The 21,227-nt window shown below is 50.9% G+C and overlaps 1 protein-coding gene across 1 annotated transcript in view; it reads right to left on the reverse strand.

Moving 5' to 3' along the window:
- Window positions 1-21,227, reverse strand: part of SIM2 (SIM bHLH transcription factor 2) — a 50,450-nt gene that overhangs the window by 2,730 nt on the left and 26,493 nt on the right. The window contains exons 7-11 of the mRNA XM_044918989.1: window positions 17,424-17,530; window positions 4,976-5,123; window positions 3,391-3,559; window positions 2,367-2,775; window positions 4-128 (exon numbers count right to left, since the gene is read on the reverse strand). Coding sequence (XP_044774924.1) covers window positions 4-128; window positions 2,367-2,775; window positions 3,391-3,559; window positions 4,976-5,123; window positions 17,424-17,530 — 958 coding nt within the window. The remainder of the gene's footprint in view (window positions 1-3; window positions 129-2,366; window positions 2,776-3,390; window positions 3,560-4,975; window positions 5,124-17,423; window positions 17,531-21,227) is intronic.

Below are 21,227 nucleotides of genomic sequence, written 5' to 3' on the forward strand. Positions count from 1 at the left end.
GGCCGGGCCCAGCGCGGGGTCCTCGCGGTAGTGGCCGCAGCTCGGGAAGCTCGGCGGCGGCGGCGGCGGTGGCGGCGGCGGCGGCGGCGCGGTGTCCTCGCCGAACCTGCGCGCGGCGGCGGCGGGCGCTGCGGGGACAGGCGACACGTTAGACGCCCGCGCGGGGGAGGAAGGGGACCAGCCCAAAGCAGCACCAACCCGGCGGGTCCGGGCGCGGCCACCACCACCCCTCGGCCACCCGCGCGGCGCGCTCCGCCCACGCAGCCGCCTGGGCCCCTTGCCCTCCGCGCCCAGGTCCGCGCCGTCCGGTGGCAAGCTGCAGCCTGCAACCCGCGGCGCTCTGGCGGTCGCGTTAAAGAGCGGAGAGCAACAGGTGCAGTTCCCGGAAGCCGTTACTCAGTGGGACGCCACACATGCAACAGGTTCTTTCAGTGTCCAGTCAGTACTCTTACATGACTGAGGTGCCTGGTTCTTTGTTTCTGCCGCCCAGGTGCAGCGCGCGGCCGGCAGCACCCCTCACTGCCCTGGCCACATTCCAGTGCGCAAGAGCCGCACGTGCCTACTGGCTGCCATACTGGACGGCGTTGGTCTAGAGGCTTCCACTGCCTGACGGGTAAGGTGGCCCCAGTCAACCCTGTTTCTTTTCTTTTTTTCTTTTGCTTAGTGGGGAGGGTGGGGTGGTAATCCCGCCTGCTCCTTTTCGTGCTGTCATAACTAAAGTTATAGCCACCCTCACCAATCAGGTGCCTGCAATCAATTAGCGCCCTATGATTTGTTTTGTTTTGTTTTGTTTTGTTTTATTTTACCTTAAGACAACCTTTGTCTTCCTTTAATATCAAAAAAGACTACGAAGTAGATCACAAATTGCCCCCAGATTAGCACCTTTGGTCCATTTTTACCAAGTGTATGACAAATGAACTCCTTATTAATACCTCTTTCACTTTCAAAAGAGCAATTTAAAAAAATATATAATACTGTGTGTTAGTTATATCACTGGCCAGCATCCACAGGCTAAGAAAAAGAATTCTTTCAGGTCAATGTCAGCTGTTATCAAAATGCTTAGTCTTTCTTGTCGTCCGGGGAAATCCCTTCCTTGGTTCTTTGAGTGATCCAGTAGCTGATGGTTCTCTCTCCAAATCTGAGAAACTGGTGGCATAAGGACTGGCCCAGGCCAGAAGGCAGGGCTGCACTGCCCTAGTCACTGGCGTGTTCTTTTCTAAGCTGGCTACTTTTGAAAAGCATGTCCTAGTAATCTCCAACACGGTTAGCTTTCTCCCACGGTCTGCCCCTCTTCTCAGATTGAGAGACGAAATGGGTCTCCGCCTTGTAAAGACAGAGTCTGAGCAAGAGGCTCCCCAAGCAGCCCGAGGAGGAACAGAGCCTTAACTGCCTCCAGAGAGGGAAAGTGGAGTGGGGAAGGAGGGGGCCCCGGAGAGCTCTCCTCTTTAGGCAGGTGCTTCTTTTCTGAGCATGTAACATTTACCCCGAATGTAGTAGCCCTTGCAGGAAATTTGCACCATCTTGGGCTACCCTCTGAGCAGTAGTTAGTTCTGCGCGAAACAGGAATATACCTCTTGCAGCTACCCCTCAACCCCCACCTACCCTCTGCCTGGGGGTTGGTCCAGTGAGCAAACAGGAGTCTGCCGGGCCCGGGGAAGCTGGTGGCACATCCACGGAGGACATTTGCTTGTCTGCCACAAGGAAGAGCTGGGGTAGGGGCCATTCCTGTCTCTCTCTTGTTGAACCAGCAGTGCTGGGCAGGCACCTACTGTGTGCCAAGCCCTGGGGTAGTAGGCATATTGTATGGGTTATGATCCCATTTTACAGATGGAGAAACTGAGTCGTGTTTATGTTGTTTGCCCTGGGTTGGTGAGTGACACTTCTGTGTTTGGGCTCATGAATTTCTGCCACTGTTTTCCACACTTTGAAAACTGGCGTGGGGAGAAAACCAATAGCGTCCCATATTCATTTTTGGGTGGAGTGGAAAACTAATCTTGTAAAAGAAATGCGGCTGGAGCATTCTCAGTACCTGGGAGCTGGGTTTGAAAATCACTTTGTCTCTCTCTTGGGGAGCAAACGAGGTCAGGGTTTCTGTGGAGGGTGGCTGAACCCCCCCCCCCTGGGTTCCTCTGCCCTCTATCCTGTCACCGGCCCCACGAGAGGTACACGGACTCGGTCACCCTGCTCGTCTCCCTCTTGCGAAGCCGCTTCCCATCAAGAGCAGGAAAGCACAGGAATTCCTACTTACAAGCAGGAAAAGGAAAAGTTGGCCCAAAGTGTGAGGATCAGTTTTCCATCTGCCACCCACCGCCACCACCGCTGCTGTTCACAGTCCTGCCCCCTCCCCTCGTGCGAACATGACCCACCTTCATAGTTTGGCACGAGGCCGTGCCGAGCAGTGTTCACCGGTGGCTCGGAGAGGTTTTTAGCTGGAGACGGGCTGCTAGGCACTAAGGGGTTGGCGTAATGCCACTGGCATTCACCACTGGCTGGCAGGGTGCTCAGGAAAAAGCGTGCCACCTCACACGGGGATCCTTGGGGCTGCCCGAATTTGGCCGGCAACATTGGCTTTTTGCTGCTGAAGACGTGAGAGTCCAGAGGGAAGTGTCCATAATGGTAGGAGAAGGGCAGGCTGTAGGACGGGGCGTACAAAAGGTCGCTGCTCTCTGAATGGAGCTGCTGTTCTGGGGGCGCCGGGACGTTCGCCGGGGGGCTGGCTCTCCAGTTTCCCAGCTGGCTGCATTCCAGTTTGTCCATTTGGAACGAGCTGTATTGCTGTTTGGCAAAGAAGATGGATGAAGGGGCCAGTGAGAAGCTGCCCTCCGGCCTCACCAGACCCCACCCTCTAGGTTTCAACCACATCCCTGGGCTGGGCCTACCCTGGCCACTGCCGTGAGGTCCCAGTGGGGACAGGTGCACAGCAAACAGTACCACAGTGACCCTCCCCCTGCGTGGAACGAGCTCTCCCCAGCCCAAGCTGACCACATACCAGATACACATAGGCACTTTCTCTTTCTGAGACGTTACAAACTACTTTTTTTTTAAAGGAAGGTTTTCATTAAAAAACAAATGCTATGGAAACACGATGCACTGTGCTCTAAGCCACATTAACGTGGATTCCAGCAACATGAGGTGCCTTCCTAATGCAGTCTTTTGTCCTAGACCTGACGAGTCCTCCCACACGTTAGCTCTGCGTGCCTCCAGGCTGTGTCTCTGCTGTGTGTGGGGGACATCCCCAGGGGACTCGGCCGCACCGCACAGGGAAACTTCTGGGCCGGGAGACCCGCTCTGCAGTCAGAGGCTCGGCATTCCCAGACGGGCTGGGGGTCCTGAGCAGCCCCCCGGGCCAGGTTTCTGCTGCACCCTGCCCCAGAAGGTCCCGCGTGTTACCTGTAGGGGGTAAGGGTTTGTTCTCAGCTTTGTCTTCATCTTCGTATTTTTGGGTTTAGCTAATTTCCTAGTTTCTTGTGAGGTAGACAAGGCAGTCCTCCAGGAGTCCTGGCACTTGGACGTAGACACCTGGTCCAGGGACAACTGCAGTTCCTTGTATTCGATATCCCTGAGAAGCAAGGGCAGGACAAATCATGTCCAGCAGGCTGCCCCGGAAGAGCGGCTTCCCTGGCCCGCACCCCCGAGCAAGCGCATTCACAGAGCTCCAGCACAGCGGCTCACTGAGGTTGGATGGGACAGGACTTGAGCAGAGGGCAGGCCACCCTCATGATAAAAGCCCCCCCACCCCCACCCCCAAAGGCTTGGGCAATGCTGAGTGAGGTCAGTGTTATCCAGCAGGAATAGTGGGCGGGGGGGGCGGGTCACTGTAGCTCTCTCGCATCCTGTAGCTCCCAAACACGTTTCCCTGGGACACCATGGGCCACGAGGAAGTGTGTCAGGGCAAAAGGAAAGGGCAGAAGCATTACTTATCAGTTTGGGTATCTGGGACTCAGCTGCTTCTTTAGTTAGCACCCAGGGGGGTGTGAGTGGGGGACCGTCAAGGGTCCGGGAGCCTGGCTGCCAGCCTAGCGCATTTCCACAACAGGCGCCGGTTTCTGCCCTAAAGAACTAACTCAGCATGGTTGTGTTCATGGTTGGAGGGGGGTGAGGAAGCTGCCCAAAGTACCAGCCCACACCTGTCTGCTTAGGAAGAATCATTAAGGGGCTAAAATGCTTTCTTCCCTACAGTTTTGCTAAAATCACACTCTAGTTCTAAAAAAAACAAAACCGAACCAAGAAACCAGGGACCTGGCAATCATTCTGTGAAAGAACTGAGAGCCTAAATCCTTACTGCCTTAGAGTACACTTGAGGACCTTGTTCAGGGTGGGGCTGGGGGGCTGCAAGGGTATCAAGTTCAGGGCCAGAGCTGGGTGCAGGTGATTTCACATACAGTAGCCTTGGTGGGTCCACAGTAATATATGGTCCCAGGGAGACTCATGTCCTCTTGTGCCTAATGGTCTTAAAAGTATTTGCAACTGAACTTGACCTTCTGGGATTCTAAAGGGGCCATTCATCATCATCTGCAACGGGCTATACAGAAAGACAGGGAAAAAATGCGTGATATCTCCTGTCCCGCACGGCAGGAGCATGCAAGATGACCCTGATGTTTGTGGGCACAAAGAGCGTAAATTTATATTCCTGATGTACAGCCTATGCAAGATGGAGGGAGAGGACATCTCCCACCTGTCCCCTGCCCCCCACCCCCACCCCTCAGCTGGTCTCTGTGATCTGATCTTCAGCTGTACCTGGGGCAGGGCTCCCATTCTGCTGTTCCCCCCCACTGCCTAGCATCTGGCTCTCTGTGCTGAGTACAGAAATAGTTTGGACCTTCCCAAACGAACAGATTGTTCAAATAAAAACAACGGGAGACAATTGAACAGTTTCGGAAAGAGAGAGAGAGAGGTAGAGATGGTGCTTGTGGGAGCGGGCTGATGAGGGACAGAGGAGGAGGAGAGAGCAAGGAAACAAATACGTCTGACTTACGTGAGGACATAATTGACACTCACGATGCAGTGTGGCCGGGACGAGCGGCTGTTGTGCACGACAGTGGCGTAGCTCTGCACCCACACCCAGCCACCCAGCTTGGACAGCAGCCGGTAGTACTTGGTGGTGACTTGGCCCTTCACCAGCACTGCAAGCACAAGGTGACATGAATCCCGAGGCACAATTAGCAGGCCCTGCTTTGGGGACACCGCCCCCATGGATAACCTGCAGCCCCGGTTCTGGACCTTTTTGGGGTCAAGGACACCTCTGAGAGCTTGACAAAGGAATGGGCTTTCTCCATGGGAAGGTGCATGCTTGCACGCACACACGCACACGCACATGCAAGATTTTTGCCTACAATTTCAAGGGGTCCGAGGAGCAATCTCTCCCCTCCCCTGTCAAATTTAATAGTCACTGATTTCACTGGGAAAAACAATTAGTCCCTGTACAACATTTGCACCTGGCAGAGTGATAAAATTGGTTCTGCTTTTCAGTTTCCCAAATGCCACGATTATGTTATAATCCCCCAAACCCTTAATCCCCCAAACCCTTAATAGGCACCAGGGGGAGGGGGTGATGTAGTTATTTAAACAAAATAATAAGTACATTCAACCAAGTGTCAAATTGTTGATATTTGCTGCTCTCCAGAACATGTGTGTATTCACAGTGAGACTGCTATTCTGTTGCCTTTTATATTTTCTTTCCATTAGCCCCACTTTTCCTCTGGCCTGTCAATTTCCTGTGTTGCATATGTAGGAAAGAACTCTCTTGGCTAGTTTCTGAACACTGGGCAGATGGGGCCATCTTCCATGCTTGGCTGCAAACTCCGGAGTGCTGAGCCACGCTCACTTCCAAAGCCTCTGTACTGATTTCCCTCAGGGCCTGGAGGGCACAGGCTGGAGGGGAAAGGAAGTGCCAGAAGCTTTGGGTGGGCAGTGGAGAGGAGAAAGTCCCAGTTAGTCTTCTGCACGGAGTGGGAGGCCAGCACAAATCTAAAAGGCATCCCTTGATGCCCAGGTCATGGCTATCGGGCATTCCTGCTTTTCAAAGCAGGGCTGGGCCCAGGGCTCTAACTAGCAGCCACCTGAGCAGAGATTTGGGGAGGTGGCCAAATTCTGTGCCTGCACTAGTTGGCACTGAAGGAGCCCCCTGGGGGCCCTCATCTTGTGCCACTAGGCAGAGCCCCCTCACCATCTGCCCAAACCTTCCTGGGGCTCTCCACTGCTTTTGTGGCTTCTTTTTGTATTAAGGGTGCTTCTTTATCATCCACTTTAACACCTGCAGTAAAATATTCCAGTGCAGAAGAAAAATTACTGCAAATATGACAGTCAAAGAGCTACTAACCTTAATATAGAAAGAGTTCATACAGATCAATGAAAACAGTAAGACCCTAAAAGTTATGTGAGAAAAGGACCTGAACAAACAATTCATCAAAGAATATAAATGATAAACAAATGTTCAATGTATTTGCTTAACTCAAAGCTAGATACCATCCATTAAATCAGCAGACATTTAAAAAGAAAAAAAATATTGTATGGTTCCATTTATGTGAACTGTCTAGAATAGGTACATCTATAGAGACCAAAAGCAGATTAGTGGTTGACAGAAGCTGGGGATGAGGAGGACCAGGAGTGACTGCTGATGGGTACCAGGGTTCTTCTTGGGATGAAGAAAATGTTCTGGAATTCAGTAAAGGTGATAGTTACACGACATTGTAAATATACTGACAACCTCTGAAAATGGTTAAAATGGTGAGTTTTAGACTATGTGGATTGTATCTCAAAGAAAATAGTGAAAAGACAACAGGTGATGTCAACTAATCTATTGTGAGAGGCATTCTTACGTGTTGATAGAAGCATGGGTTGGTACGGTCCTTCTGGGAAGCAGTTTGACGGCTCATATGCATTGACACACTGACTTCACTTCCAATAACTAATCCTATTATAAGCAGTCCTGCTTATAAGTCTGGAGAAAAAGGAGGGGGAGACCTGACTGCCCAAGAATTAGGGAAGATGGTAAATAAATTTTGGAGTACTATGCAGCTATTGGAATAATGATTAATAAGAATTTGTAATATAATGGGGAATCTGTATGGTATAATGATAAATGAAAAAAAGACACATTCAAGACCACAGAAATACAAAGATCATATGAGACTGCTATGAACAATTACATGCCAACAAATTGAACAACTTAGAAGAAACGGATAATTTGCTGGAAACATAAAACCTATGAAGACTGAATGATGAAGAAACAGAAACTCTGAACAGGACTGAAGGGATTGTAAGGGGACTGAATCAGTGATCCAAACCTCTCAACAAACAGAAGTCCAGGACCAGATGGCTTCACTGGTGAATTCACCAAATGCTTAAAGAAGAATTAATACCAATCCTTTTCAAACTCTTCAGAACATCAGAGGAGGAGGGAACACTTCCAAACACATTTATGAGGCCAGCATATCCCTGATACCAAAACCAGACAAGGATACCACAAAAAAAAGGGGAAATTACGGGCCAATATCTCTGATGAACATAGATGCAAAATCTTCAATCTTTGTTAGTATTCAAAATACTAACAAACTGAATTCAATACATTAAAATGATCACACACCAAGATCAAATGGGATTTACTTCCAGGATGCAAGATGGTTCAATATCTGCAATCAATCGATAGGATACACCACATTAACAAGGTGAAGGATAAAAATAGATGCAGAAAAAGCATTTGACAAAATTCAACACCCATTTATGATTAAAAAAAACACCTCTCAAAGTGGCAATATAAATGTCAACTGCACATAATAAAGGCCATCTATGACAAGTTCACAGCTAACACCACACTCAACAGAGGAAAGCTGAAAGCTTTTCCTCTCAGATCAGGAACAAGTCAAGGATGCCCACTCTCACCACTTTTATTCAACATAGAATCAGAAGTGCTAGCCAGAGCACTTAGGCAAGAAAAAAAAATAAAAGAATAAAAGGCAACCCAAAAGGAAAGAAAAAGTAAAACTGTCAGTATTTGCAGATGACACATTATATACAGAAAACCCTAAAGACTCAATCAAAAAACTCTTAGAACTAATAAATGAATTGAGTAAAATTGCAGGACATAAAATCAACATACAAAACTCTGTTGAGTTTCTACACATTAATAATGAGCTATCAGAAAGAAAAATTAAGAAAACAACCCCATTTACAAATTACATAAAAAAGAATAAAATACCTAGGAATAAATTTAACCGAGAAGGTGAAAGACCTATACCCTAAAAACTACAAGACACTAATGAAAAAACTGAAGGAGACACAGATTAATGCAAAGATATCCCATGTTCATGGAGTGGAAGAATTCATATAAAATATCCATTCCACCCAGAGCAATCTACAGATTTAATGCAATCCCTTTCAAAATTCCAGTGTCATCCTTCAAAAAAAACCAGAACAATCCTAAAATTTGTATGGAACCCCCAAAATTCCTTAAAAGATGAAAAGCAAAAATAACAAGTGGTATTACATCTCAATAAAAAGTTTCTGCACAGCAAAGGAAACCATCAACAACATAAAAAGACAACCTACCGAATGGGAGAAAATATTTGCAAATCATATATCTGATAACTTTCTCATGCACCTATTGGCCAAGTTACTAACTAACAAGTTACTAACCCCCTGTGGCTCAGTTTCCCCATTTAGAACAAGAGGATAATCATATTCCCTACCTCACCCGGCTGCTGGGAGGATAGATAATCTGTGTGAAGCTTCAGAACAGCGGTGCAGACACAGAGCAAGGACTCAATATATGTTAACTCTCATTATCTGGTCAAATTACAAGGAAGTTTCATTTTCTTCTTCTCAGCTTTTCTTGATTGTCTACATTTCCAGCAATAAGGAGGTATTCGTTTTTTAATAAAAGTGAACAATTATTTTTCCCACGGCTAAGTAGTGTTGGGGGGGAGTTCGGGAAGTGGAAATGCAGCACACCTCGGGCCCCACGCCCCTTACTTAGCTGCACGACGGCCATCCCACCCAGACGAGGGGCAGGGCTCCCCGGGACAGTGCAGACATGAGCTCTCTTCTCCCCGGGCTTGGCACATGCACCTGCGTGGGCTCCCTCGGCAGGAGTGAGATTCCCTGCCGAAGAGCGCAGACAGAGGTAGTAGGAAAGAGCTCTCTTTACGATGCTTCTCCTCTTGGGGTTTGCTTTTTTAACGGCAAAATCCAGTTTCTATTTCCAGCTCAGGTTTGGATGCATGGCTTCATTTCAGCCCCCTACAACCATGGGAGGCAGGCATCACTGGGAAAGTGGGGCCAACAAGTCTTACGGGCACAGCTGGGGCCCCAGGCTGGGTGTTCTGATGACTCCCTTTTCTCAGAGTGACCCCTGTGGGAGGAGGGGCAGCAGCCTCCAGAAGGTTCTCTGTAGCTACATTGAAAGGAGAGGTGGAAGGAAGGTTAAGGGAGACTCAACCAATTTGCTTTTGGCCCCAAATGAGATGTGAGAAGATCCAACAAGGGTCCCATGTGTGGATTTCCCAAGCGGCCATTCCTTCTTCAACAGAAGTGCTTATGAAGCAACTCAGCTTTGAAATCTGTTCCTAGTGGTATCTGGAGCGCCCCCGGCAATAAGACCACATGCTTTTCCTTTTTCCTATATTGTCCCTTCCTTCCTTCCTTCCTTCCTTCCTTCCTTCCTTCCTTCCTTCCTTCCTTCCTTCCTTCCTTCCTTCCTTCCTTCCTTCCTTCCTTCCTTCCTTCCTTCAGAGAGAGTGAGTGCGCATGTGCAGTGGGGAGGGGCAGAGAGAGGAGAGAGAATCCAAGTGGACTCCGCACTGAGCGTGGAGCCCAACATGGGACTCAATCCCATGACCCCGAGATCAGAACCTGGGCTGAAATTAAGATTTGGAAGCTTAACCAACTGAGCCACCCAGGCGCCCCCATACTTTCCTTATTTCTTACAACATTCCTAAAACCTATCCATAATCATCTAAGCCAGATACAATAAAGCCAGCTTATTCCAAATATTTTATATTAGGATTCCAATGGCAGAAGTTGCAGAGATTTTATTATTTCTGACCCTCCCTGCCTCTGTTGTGATGGGACTTAGATACGGAGACCAAACAGACATATAATTTTTTTTTTTTTTTTTTGCCTCCCTATGACCCATGGTGAGAGTCCACATATCAATCCAATTTGAAATCCTAGACACTTACAACATTCCCTGGTTTGCTCTAGCTCCCCCTCCAGTCTGTGGTTCTTAATTAGCTGCCTGAAATGATCCCAGGGTGGAGGACTATGAGGAAGGCCCTGCTTGGAGGTGATGGACGGGGGCAGGCTGGAGATGTCCCCTAAGCTGTAAGCTCTGTGCGCAGAGGCCCTGGCCCTGGAGCTTCCAGGCCACAGTATCTCCAACATCGAGGTCTAAGATGTTTCTTTAATCAGGGTGGCCCATGCTGAGATGGAAGCCAGTGGTCTTGGTTTTCTGAGGCCGCTTTGGGGTGGGAATTCTGGTTCCATGAATTTGCTATCCAGAAAAGTAGGTGGCCTGCCTGGTTCCTCCAGAATTCCTTTTGAAGGTGCAACCAGGTCTCTCAGCCTCACTGATAGGTAAACCTTCGCCTGGAGCGCAATTTCTATTTGTATTTCTATTATCTATTTGGGTTATTTTGAATTTTAAGAGCTGAAAAGGACACCAAAAATGCCTGTCGTGATTGAATAGTGTTCCCCCAAAAGATAGGTTCCACGTCCTGACCCCTGGAACCTATGAATGTGACCATATTTGGGAAAAGGGTCTCTGCAGATGTAATTAAGTTAAGGATCTCAAGATGACATCGTCCTGGAATAGGGTGGGCCCTACCTCGAATAAGTGCCCCTCTAAGAGACAGGAGAGGAGAAGACACACATATGGGGGGCAGCCAAGGCAGAGACTAAAGGGTTGGAACCACAGCCGAGGATTGCCAGCCGCTGGCAGAAGCTAGGGGAAGCAGGAAGGATCCTCCCTCAGTCCCCAGAGGAAGCCCAGCCCTGCTGACACCTTCACTTCGGACTTCTGGTCCCCAGAACTGTGCGAGAGTAAATTTCCATTGTGTTTAGCCCCCTAGTTTGTGGTATTTCGTTAGGACAGCCCCAGGAAACAAAACCACCCTCCATGGGAAAACTGGTGGGTGCAATCCCCACACTCCTCCTGCTCTTATCCCCTCTGCCGGCTCTGGCCTCAGGCGAGTATAGCCAGTGAGACTCAAGAAAAGCCCCGTGTTCCTCTAGGGAGCGTGTATGGTCCCCACACAATGCCCTGCTCTACACCGAGGCACTTTGATGGGTAGGACGGCATGGAAAGCACCTTCAGGAAGAATGTCTCCAAGGGCCACATTGTGGCACCGACCATGGAAGATGGGCTGAGCCCGACCCATCTGTCCCCTGAAGGTACAGTCTACACCTCTAGATGTCCAAACTGCTTCCAGGGATCAGGACAAGGTGTAGATCACGCTGTGCTTTCTAGGATTATTTACTGGTCCATCGCTCGTGGTTCCCCCTTAAGGCACAGGCTTCCCCACACCTTCACTTGCAAGACAAAGACTCCTCTACCTCCAGATCCCGCGTGGAGGATAGTATCTAAAAAAAGGATCTGAGTATGAGTTAAACATGGTCATCCATGTCCAGCCCAGAGGCAAGCAAGGCCAGCAGCAGGGGCTAGGGTCGCCTGAAATGGAATCGTCACAGTAGACTGGAAACTCCTTTCAAGTTTATCTTCCATTTGAAGACCTCCGTCCCCTGCTCCACAGTGGAGCTACGGAGTGTGTGCAAACTGGTATCCCATGTACTACATAAGCTCACGGATGGGCTCTGTTGGTGGCACAGAGCTGTTGTTACTCAGAGTCCTTCGGACGGCCGTGTGTTGGCCACAGGCTCTTCCACTCCCTACTGCCCTACAGTTGCCCAGTCATACATGTCACATGCCTGGCCCCATAAACATCTGGTTTGTGACTCTCGTGGACCGTTTAGGGTGTGTTCTCTCTGGGTGTCTACCGGCTGTCCTATAATTTAGTTATAACAGTTATTGCTTGAAGTCTGTAGACCACATAGGCTTTGAAGCCTTTCTGTGATCTTGAAATGTTCTGACAGTTGGACATGGCCTGTGTTCTCTGTGATTTGGGCCCACTCTGGAGGGGGGCCTAACTAGAGAGCTCGGTGACATTCTCCTACCATCTTGGACAAATAGCCTTGTGGACATCATTGTTCTTCCAAACTGTTGTGTCCAGAAGAAATCTGCCTGGTGTCCCTCAACATAAATCATCAAGGTCACTGATATCAGTCCCTTCCCAAGCTGTGTATCGCCCTGAGGCCACATGACTGTCATGCCCGCGCCGGGGCCCACACTCAGCAGAGCCACCCCGGGATGGCAGGCGGGGAAAGGCTGGAAGGGTCAAATACATTCCCTAGAGGATCCGTGTTCATTTTTCCTTACAAAAGCTTCTGGGCAAAGCCCTGGCACAGTCTCACTTGCAGGGAAGGCCCAGGTCCACAGGGACACAGAGGCCAGGATGCGAGGGCCATGCTAGCCCCTGTCTTACTGACCTCTGGAATCCCATGCTCCCCAAAGACTGCACTGCCCAGCCCTCCTTCTCTGTAGGAAGCTGACTTTCTGGAAGGTGTTGAATTCTCTTTCTTTAGGGGCTGTGCTTTCTTAGGACCCTGTGGATCCCTGCTCTGGGTTAAGATAATATTTTGAACAATGTGTGAAAACCATTTGGCTGACTGTGGTCCTCCAGAGCCACCACTGCCTTATGTCCAACTCTGCTGCTGGCAGAGCCCTTCGCCCCATCTCCAGGGATTCCGGGGTTTTGGACGCTGGTGTGGAGAAAATCTGGCCTTGGAAAATCAGACAGTGACCTCCCTGGGTGTTGGCAGATGTTTCCTGTGCTCAGTGACCTCATCAACTGCGAAGACAGATGTGTCTGTATGTCTCCCTATAAGAGGAGGCCAGCGCCCCCCATGGCCTTGGAGTCCCGAGGGTCACCATAGTCCTGGCCACCTCCAGCCGCCTTCCGTTGTGGGGGATGGAAAGGAAGTGGCACAGGCCGCCCTGCATGCCTGAGCTCCTGGGGCAACAAACCAGGCCAGCTCCAGCTGTGATCGGAATGAAGGACTTGAGTCGCAGGTTGGCAGGGGCCACTATGTGGATCCGGGATCCGGGTGAAGCCTGGAGGGCAGGAGGCTAGGGCCGGGCCCCTGAGCCCTGCCGTCCGTTACTGAAGCACCACGTGACAGGACTGGAAAGTCACATTTCCAAATGACGAATCCTGCCTTCTCAGAATTCTCACCTGTCCCCCCGAAGCCGGCCTGTCCAGCTGGGCCTACTACTTGGGTAAGGACACAGAGCTCTGAGAGAAAGTCCCTGTCATGGACTGAACTGTGTTCCACCCAAATTCATATGTTGGAAGTCCCGTCCCACAGTACCTCAGAATGTCACCGTATTTGGAGATAAGATCTTTAAAGAAGTAATTGAAATAAAATGAAGTAATGGGGGGGCCCCTAATCCAGTATGGCCGGTATCCTTACAATAAAAAGAGATGAGGATGCAGAAACACACAGGGATGATCACGTGAGGCCACAGGAAAAAGATGCCCATCTACAAGACAAGAACAGAGGCTTCCGGAGAAACCAGCCCTTCCGACACCTTGATCTCAGATTCAAGCCTCCAGAAATGTGAGAAAACACATTTCTGTTGTTTAAGCCCCTCAGCCTGTGGTATTTTGTAATGGCGGCGTGAGCAGACCAATACAGTCCCCATAAGGATCTGAACAGCATGAGGTGGAAAGCATTGTCCAGAAACAAGAACTTAGGGCCCTTGGGTAGGGCTGGAAGGAGCTGGACACATCCTCCGGAGGAGAGCTGACAGCAGATGACACCATGTGAGGAGTGAAAACAGAACTGGAAAGAGTGGGGGGCTTGGCTTTCCCCGGCCTCCATGGGGCAGGAATTTGGATATGGACAACACTCCAACTGACCTACAGGGACCCTGGGCAGTGGGGGCAATAGGGCCCCTCAGAGAGAGGTGACCAATGCATGCAAGGACAAGACGACCACCTGGGCTGGGAGGTGAGGAGCAGCTTGTGCAGGGAGGGCTGGATGGAGAACACCTTCATGAAGCCTGGAGACCAACGAGGGGAGGAGGCTGAGGAGACACAGGCCTCTGGACCTTTGCTCTGATCGATGCCTCCTCACATCCCTGCCCTCACTGCGGAGGGCACCCAGCAACTTCCGACGGCCCCATCTCCCTCCTGATGCCTTTCTCTGGCAGGGCCCACTCTGACAGATGTGGGGGGGCAGGGGATTAATAGTCCCCAAGAGCGGCCTTCAGCCGGCCACTGGCAGGAGCAGGAATATAAATACCTCAGCTCACTCCCCTTGGCGCCATGACTGAGGCCCAGTCAGACAAGCCCCTCTTAAGGCTCCTTCCCCTCCATGCCTTACTTCTCTCTCCCCTAACCACGTTTCAGTCGCTGTCCAAATAAATTGCTGTACTTGAACTCTAGGCTCAGGGCCGGCTTCTGGAGTTGGCCCCTCTGGCCCCAGTTGTGTGCGTGGGGAGACTGGAGCCTCAGGTACCTCACAACACAGAGGTTTCAGAACTGCCCAAGCTCCACACAAGACCCGGCTTCCAAAGACCAGGCTCTGCGTGTTGAATACGTCCCCTTTCTTCATCTGAGAGTTCCAGCTTTGGAGGGGAAAGTAATGGTTTTCCTGAGGGGGACATCCAAAGATGGTTCCAGTCCTGGAGCCAAGGTGTGAGCTCTGGAAGACTAATTCCCGCCCCTATTTGTGGGTAAGAGCCTCGGCTGTTTCTCGATGTCAATGCTCCTCTGGCTTATATCTGGAAAACTGGCAGAGGGGAGTCTGGGGCTGACGTGGGGCTCATGGCGGATCCCAAGGCCACGTCCCATCTCCCCACAGCCTGCTGGGCCGTGCTCTCTGCCTCCAGTCCCTGTGGTGTTTCTCCACCGTAGTGAAGGTCACCGCACAGTAGCAATCATTGCCAGTGTTGCTATATTTAATTTTCTTTGATTTACCAATTCTAGCCCATTTGGAGAAAATAAAAAACCACCGCGCTCCCTCTGGTTTCTAAATGCTTCTGTCTTTTCCGTGTGTCTCCTGGAAGCCTGTGTATGTCTTCCCTTTCAGGGCTCCCTTGGATAATCGAGATGTCTAGAAATACCAAATCCCAAGTGAGATACGGTGTATTTATCATGCAGATTGCAGAGGACCTCTCAGATGAAGTCCCTTCAGAAGCTGGCTGAGCTTGGGAAGATTGGGGCTCCTGATGGAGCAAAGACAGGCTCCACGTCTAAGAGCCATCTTGTGGTGGAAAACACTCAAAGCTTGAGAGCCAAACAGGCCTGGACTCTAGTCCTGTCTGACTCAGCTGCTGCCCTCCCACAGGCCTCCAGCCGCGGGGCTCACCTGCTCATCTGGGAAATGGACACAAGGGCCGCCTGGCTCCCCGCACTGACGAGAGGCCAGAATGGATACATGAAAAGCTTCCAGTCTGTATGGTCACAAGAACCTCGCGCTGATCATCACTGTGGCCTTTATTACATTATTACGTTTCCAGATACAAATACAAATTGTATTTATTTCCCCTGGGGGGGGAAGTCCCTGCTCCCTCTGTCAGCCAGGCAGCGCAAGCAATAAGAAATGAGATTTAAAATGAAGACTTTTAATTCCGTAAGTTTTCATTCTCCGTGCTTAGAGGCCTCATGTCCTCCAGCGCAGCCCCACATTGAGGAGCAACTGTTCCTGCAGGTAATTCGGGGGATATCAGGGCTTGCTGGATATCAGGGCTCCTGACAAGCTCCTGCCTCCATGGAAGGGGGCTGGGGACCCGTGGGGTGGGGGCTTTCAGAGCGGCCACCTGCCTTCTCCACCGGCAGTGGTAGTGGCAGGGAACGTCCCTCCTGGGCCACCCACCCCCCGGCGGTGTGGAGGTGTGGGCCCTCATGCCTGTCCTCCCTTCTAGATTGTTCTGTGGTGATGACGCTGCTCCACACCCTCAAAGCAGATGCCTCTTCATCTCCCGACCGCTCTCGTGACTCCAGAGCACGCACTCTCCGCTTACTCCCTGCCTGGCAAGTCTCCCCAAGAACTGATTCTGTAACTGACACTTCCTACCCTGTTTTCCAGCTCCCGTATGAGCGAGGCTGACCTACAGATCCCATCCAAACAGTGAGCAGTTGCTTCCTGACCAAGCTGCTTTCAAGAACGACAGGGATGTTTGTATCATGATTCGGTTACTCGAAACGCAAGAGATATAAAGGCTGCTCACAACTCTGAGTCTGGCGGTGCACAGCGACCTTTCCTCGCTGTTGTGAATCAAAAGCGAGCAGGAAGAAGCTGTCTGAGTCTGCCCAGCGACACCCTAGTAACTGCCATGCCCGCTGGGTCCCAGTCGACACTGACTGGGCAGGTAGACCATGCGGCCAGAGTGAGCAGTCCTTGGACCTGCCATCCACCCTCAGCTCGACACCAGCAACTTGTCCTCTAATGTCTCTCGTCAACATGAAGCAAAGCAAGATGGGGGCCATGCTGTCTGGGCTGCACTGCAAAAGATCTGGCCCCTCCACCCATCTGCACCCCCTTAACAAGCACCCCTGAGCCGGCCATTGGCATGGAGGGCTGGGCTGTGAGAGGATGAGGTGTCCCACTCCATGCCAATTCTTTGCTGCCTCAAGTTGGAATTCTAGAAGAAAAGTGTCACTTCTTTAAGCATTTTGGTGACTCGAGCCCCAGCCCCACCCCATCCAGATGTTCACCCAACTGTCTGCATTGGCAAATCGAATCCTGAGTATTCACTCTTTCCATGCTGACTTCTCCCATCCTGGGAACCTGGGGTCTCCCCTGAGCTTGCCAACGGGTGGTGGACAGGGGTCAGAGGCCGGCTGCTGCCTGCTTCAGCTCCAGGCTCTGCCGGCCTCTCACCGTGTGACCCCAGGCAAGTGGCTTAACCTCTCTGAACCTCGGCTCCTCCTTAGTAGTCAAAGTGGGAGATGAACATGAGATGCTCCCTCACTGGGTTGGCAACATATTTAATCACTTAAATCAGTGCCCGACGGTAGTAAGGGCTCTGTACATGTTGGTTCTTTGCTGGTCGCCCTCACTTGCAACTGGTGTCCAGATGTCATAGAGAAACTGAGGTTCTAAATCCACCATCTCCAATCCAGCAGCTTCAGCACCATCCCACACCCGCCGGAGTGTCACCTGAAGGTGAGCTTGGACGTCTGAGAACTGACCAGTAGCTGTGCTTAACCAAGGGGTGGATGGAGTATGCAGGGGGTTTAAAATTCGTGCGTGCACAACGGGTGACCATTGTACCAAACAAGGGCCGCCTTCCTGCTCCGTCCTGACCACCTCCTCCCTGGCTAGCCCCGGCCCACAGCCCGGCGGGGGTGAGCGGTACTCACGGAGATGGTGTGCGTAGCGGAGGTGGAAGACGTCACAGCCGTGCACGTGATGGTAGAGGGTCTTCTCGATCAGGTCCTGTGGCTCATACCCGGTCAGCTCGGTCACCCTGGGGGTGGGGGGGGACAGTGGCTCTGTGGGTTACCCTGCTCTGCAGATTGTCTTTCATTTAAACTAATACTGGTTTTGCCAACTAATCAAGTGCTAAAAGGCTCAGGGCAGGGGTTGATGTTGGTTTTGGAAACCGAGAATGATCTTTTTTACAAGAAGAGAGTCTTTGAACTCTAGCCCGTAGCACTATGCATGAGCGGGAATGTTCTTCTGAAACTACCAGCTAGAAGAACATTTGAGATGGCTTAACGTGTTTTCCTTTTTCAGGGTGAAGCTTCTCTGGGGGCGCTTACCAGTGAACTTTGACGCTGATAGTGGGAGAAAGACCCACTCTCCAGGCTTTGGGGTGACGGTCCAATGGGAACCTTTGGTTTTTTTATTGTGGTAAAATATGCATAACAGAAACTTTGCCATTTTAGCCTTTTTAAGTGTACATTTAGTGGCCCTAACTACATCCACAACGTTGTGTGACCAGCACCCTTTCCATCTCCAGAACTCTCCATTGCTCCCCACCCACCCACCCAGGTAAGGTTCACTCTCCCTCCGTCTCTATGAATCTGTCTATTCCAGATAGCTCATAGGAGACGGACGCCTGGGTGGCTCAGTCGGTGAAGCGTCTGCCTTTGGCTCGGGTCATGATCCCGGGGTCCTGGGATCGAGTCCCGCATTGGGCTCCCTGCTCAGTGGGGAGTCTTCTTCTCCCTCTCCCTCTGCCTGCCACTCCCCCTGCTGTGCTCTCTCTCTGACAAATAAATAAATAAATTTAAAAAAATAGATATTTCAGAGGAGTGAAATGATTTGGCACATGTCCTTTTGTGTCTGGCTTCTTTCACTTGGCATCATGTTTTCAAGGTTCACGCACGTTGTAGCATGCGATAGGATAGCGTTCGTTTTCATGGCTGGGTGATGTTCTATTGGTGTAGATACCACGTTTGGTTTGTCCCTTCACCCACTGACGGCCACCTGGGTGGTTTCCGCATCCCGGCTACTGTGTGTGTGAGCCTGGATGTCTCACACTGGACACGGTGGTCTCAGGATGCTCTGGTTGGGCGGTAGCATCTACATACTAGCCGGAGACATGGACTCCTCCTATCAGTGGAGGATGGTCGCGCAGCCCCGGAAAATAGTAGAACAGCCCCCAAAAATATCGTGATTGCAAGGTAAACCTGCAGTCCACTGGCGAAAGGGCAGCCTGCTCCTGGGGTTTTCCTGCCATTACCACTTCTCTGTTCTCATCAAGCCCCAGGAATATGGATTTCCCATGTCAGCTCTTTGAAGAAAAGCAGCTCTCAAAGTCCAAAACTACATCATCACTGGTGTTCGGATCGCTCCATCCGGAGGTGAAAATGGCAGGCGGCAACGGTGTTGTTTCCCAGGCCCTGGGCAACTGAGCTGGGAGCCGTGCCCTCAGAGGAGGTGGCCCAAACGTCTTGGTGACAGATATTCAAGAACAGATGAAAGAGGAGGACAAGAGGGATTCTAAGGGAAGGGAGGCAGTCCTGGGGGGCAGAGGTGGGGCCTGAGGACGGGCCGGGACAGGGGGTCCTGCTGGCATGTATCTGAAATGTTGGCTGGAAATGAAACAGGGAAACCTGACCTCATTCCGTAACCTGCTCCCCTTTCTGTTGAGTTCTGCGTGGGCTTTGGGTCGTAAATCTCCAGGAGCCTCATATTTCCCTGGAATTGGTCACTATTTGGTGTACACATTTCCATGGTGTTCCATCAGGGTGGGAAGGAGACGGGGCTGGAGGTAGGTGGGAAAGGGAACATGCCACAGCCTTTAGGGGCTCGGGCGACTTGTCTAAGGGCCACCTAGAACTTCAGGCCCCACTGGAGTCGAACTGTGTGGCAGGAAAACTGAGACCTGGCTTCCCCCCAAAAAGAAAACCCGGCATCTCTACTGTGTCAGGATGAAAGATGCTTCCCAGACCCTTTGGAAGTAAAGTTACAGAACAACGGCCCTGAACATGTAAATGAATCAGCAACACATGTATTAAGTTTCTCATCAAAGTACACGCTGGTTTTAAAAATTAAAGGGAAAGAGAAGGGTCTGGCAGCACGCCCTCCTGGTTTTTTCCAAACCTCCAGTGTCTGAAGACCTGTCAGAGGGATTTGCCAAACCCCAAACACGGCTGGGTTCACCCATCCTTAGCAAAAGCACCAGCTACAGTTTCAAAGTGAAATACCACAAAACCCCTATGAACCAAATTTCAGGTTATGCTGAGTTCAGTTGTGTCTGGGATTACACTGGGTGGGGGGCCAAGTGGCCACCCCCCAGGTCCACCACCCAGGCCCCTGTGACTCTAGGGCTGCTGGGCTTCAAGCCAACCCCACACTGTGGCTTCTGGGGTTTGGATGCCAGGAGCTGACATCTCCCACCCCGCAGGGCCATCCTGCTGACCTCTGAGTCCTGGGCCGGCCCCTCTGTCCCCCAGCCCAGAGGCCTATCGAAGACCGAGCTGCAACAGACCGGAGACCAGAGTGAGTGTGAAGAATTCTCCAGCTCGTCACTGACCCTCTTAAGTATCTCCTAGATGACTGGAGTTCAGAACCTTTGCTAGAAGCTTCCTGGTACTTAGCTGGGAGAACAGCAGTGGACTTCTGCAGAGACAGGGAGTCTTCTTCAAGATCACTGTCTTTCTTTCCTACTCACTTCAGGGGTCCAGCCCTCACCCTGATGTGGAGGGACGCTGGCATTCGAGAAAGTCCATGCCTGAGGCTCCCACCATGAGCTGGTCTCTCAGCTAACCTCCAGTACCCTCTTCTGCAAAGCCCTGCTTTTGTCCTTCGTGTTTCAAAGCTGTGTGCATCGAACGATCTGAGAAGACCTGAAATCTCTTCTTCCGGGGAGACCTCTCTCTTTCCTCTTCTAGAGAATTCACTGACCCCCAGAGGCTTTTCCTAGAACCCTCAAAGGAAAACTAGGAGACAGACATAACATGGGAGACCCTCCCAAGTGTGTGAGATAATGAACTTGGACAGCTGAAATTCCTTTCAGTTCACTTTTACAAGTGGCTCCTGAATCCAGAAAGAACCCCTTCCCACGGCCTGCTGTCACTTCCGCCACACCCCCGGGCAGCCCAGCCCCCCGGGGCCCCTCTCCGGGCAGGGGTCTGTCTTCGCTGCAGGAAAACAGCATTTGTCAGCGTCTGGCCGCCCAAAGGTGCCGGCCTCCTTCCCCCAAAGAGTTATATGTACTCTTTCTGGGAGCACAGAGCCAATCTGTCATGTCAACCTTTGTCATTTCTCTACCTGTGAACGGTTCTGAGGTCCTGACGTGTGCTAACAATGACCTAGGCTAATTCGTGTCTTCGCCTCCCGCCCCTAACCAGGTATGTGTGATTTTCTCCCATAACTGGTTAAAGTGACCAATTTTATGTCATGTATATTTTACCACAATAAAAAAGGTGGGGGGGGAAATCTATAAATCTTAGCAAAAAAAAATATATATATATATTTATATTTACAGATGGATGCATCTATCTCCTTTCTCCCAGAAAGCTTAGCCACGCACACCCAAAAGCAGAAGCGGGGTCTCTGAACATTTAGTCCTTCCTGTACAGCTGAGGACTCTAGGGGGCTACCTGGCAAAGTGACTCACCTTGCAGGCCCATCGGGCTCTTTACTTGTACAAATGCTTCCTGTCTATGATCAAATTTCCCCTTCCTAATAGCCTGTGGGTAGCCGAGTGGGCA

Source organism: Neomonachus schauinslandi, chromosome 1, assembly GCF_002201575.2.
Source record: "Neomonachus schauinslandi chromosome 1, ASM220157v2, whole genome shotgun sequence".
Classification (NCBI taxonomy): domain Eukaryota; kingdom Metazoa; phylum Chordata; class Mammalia; order Carnivora; family Phocidae; genus Neomonachus; species Neomonachus schauinslandi.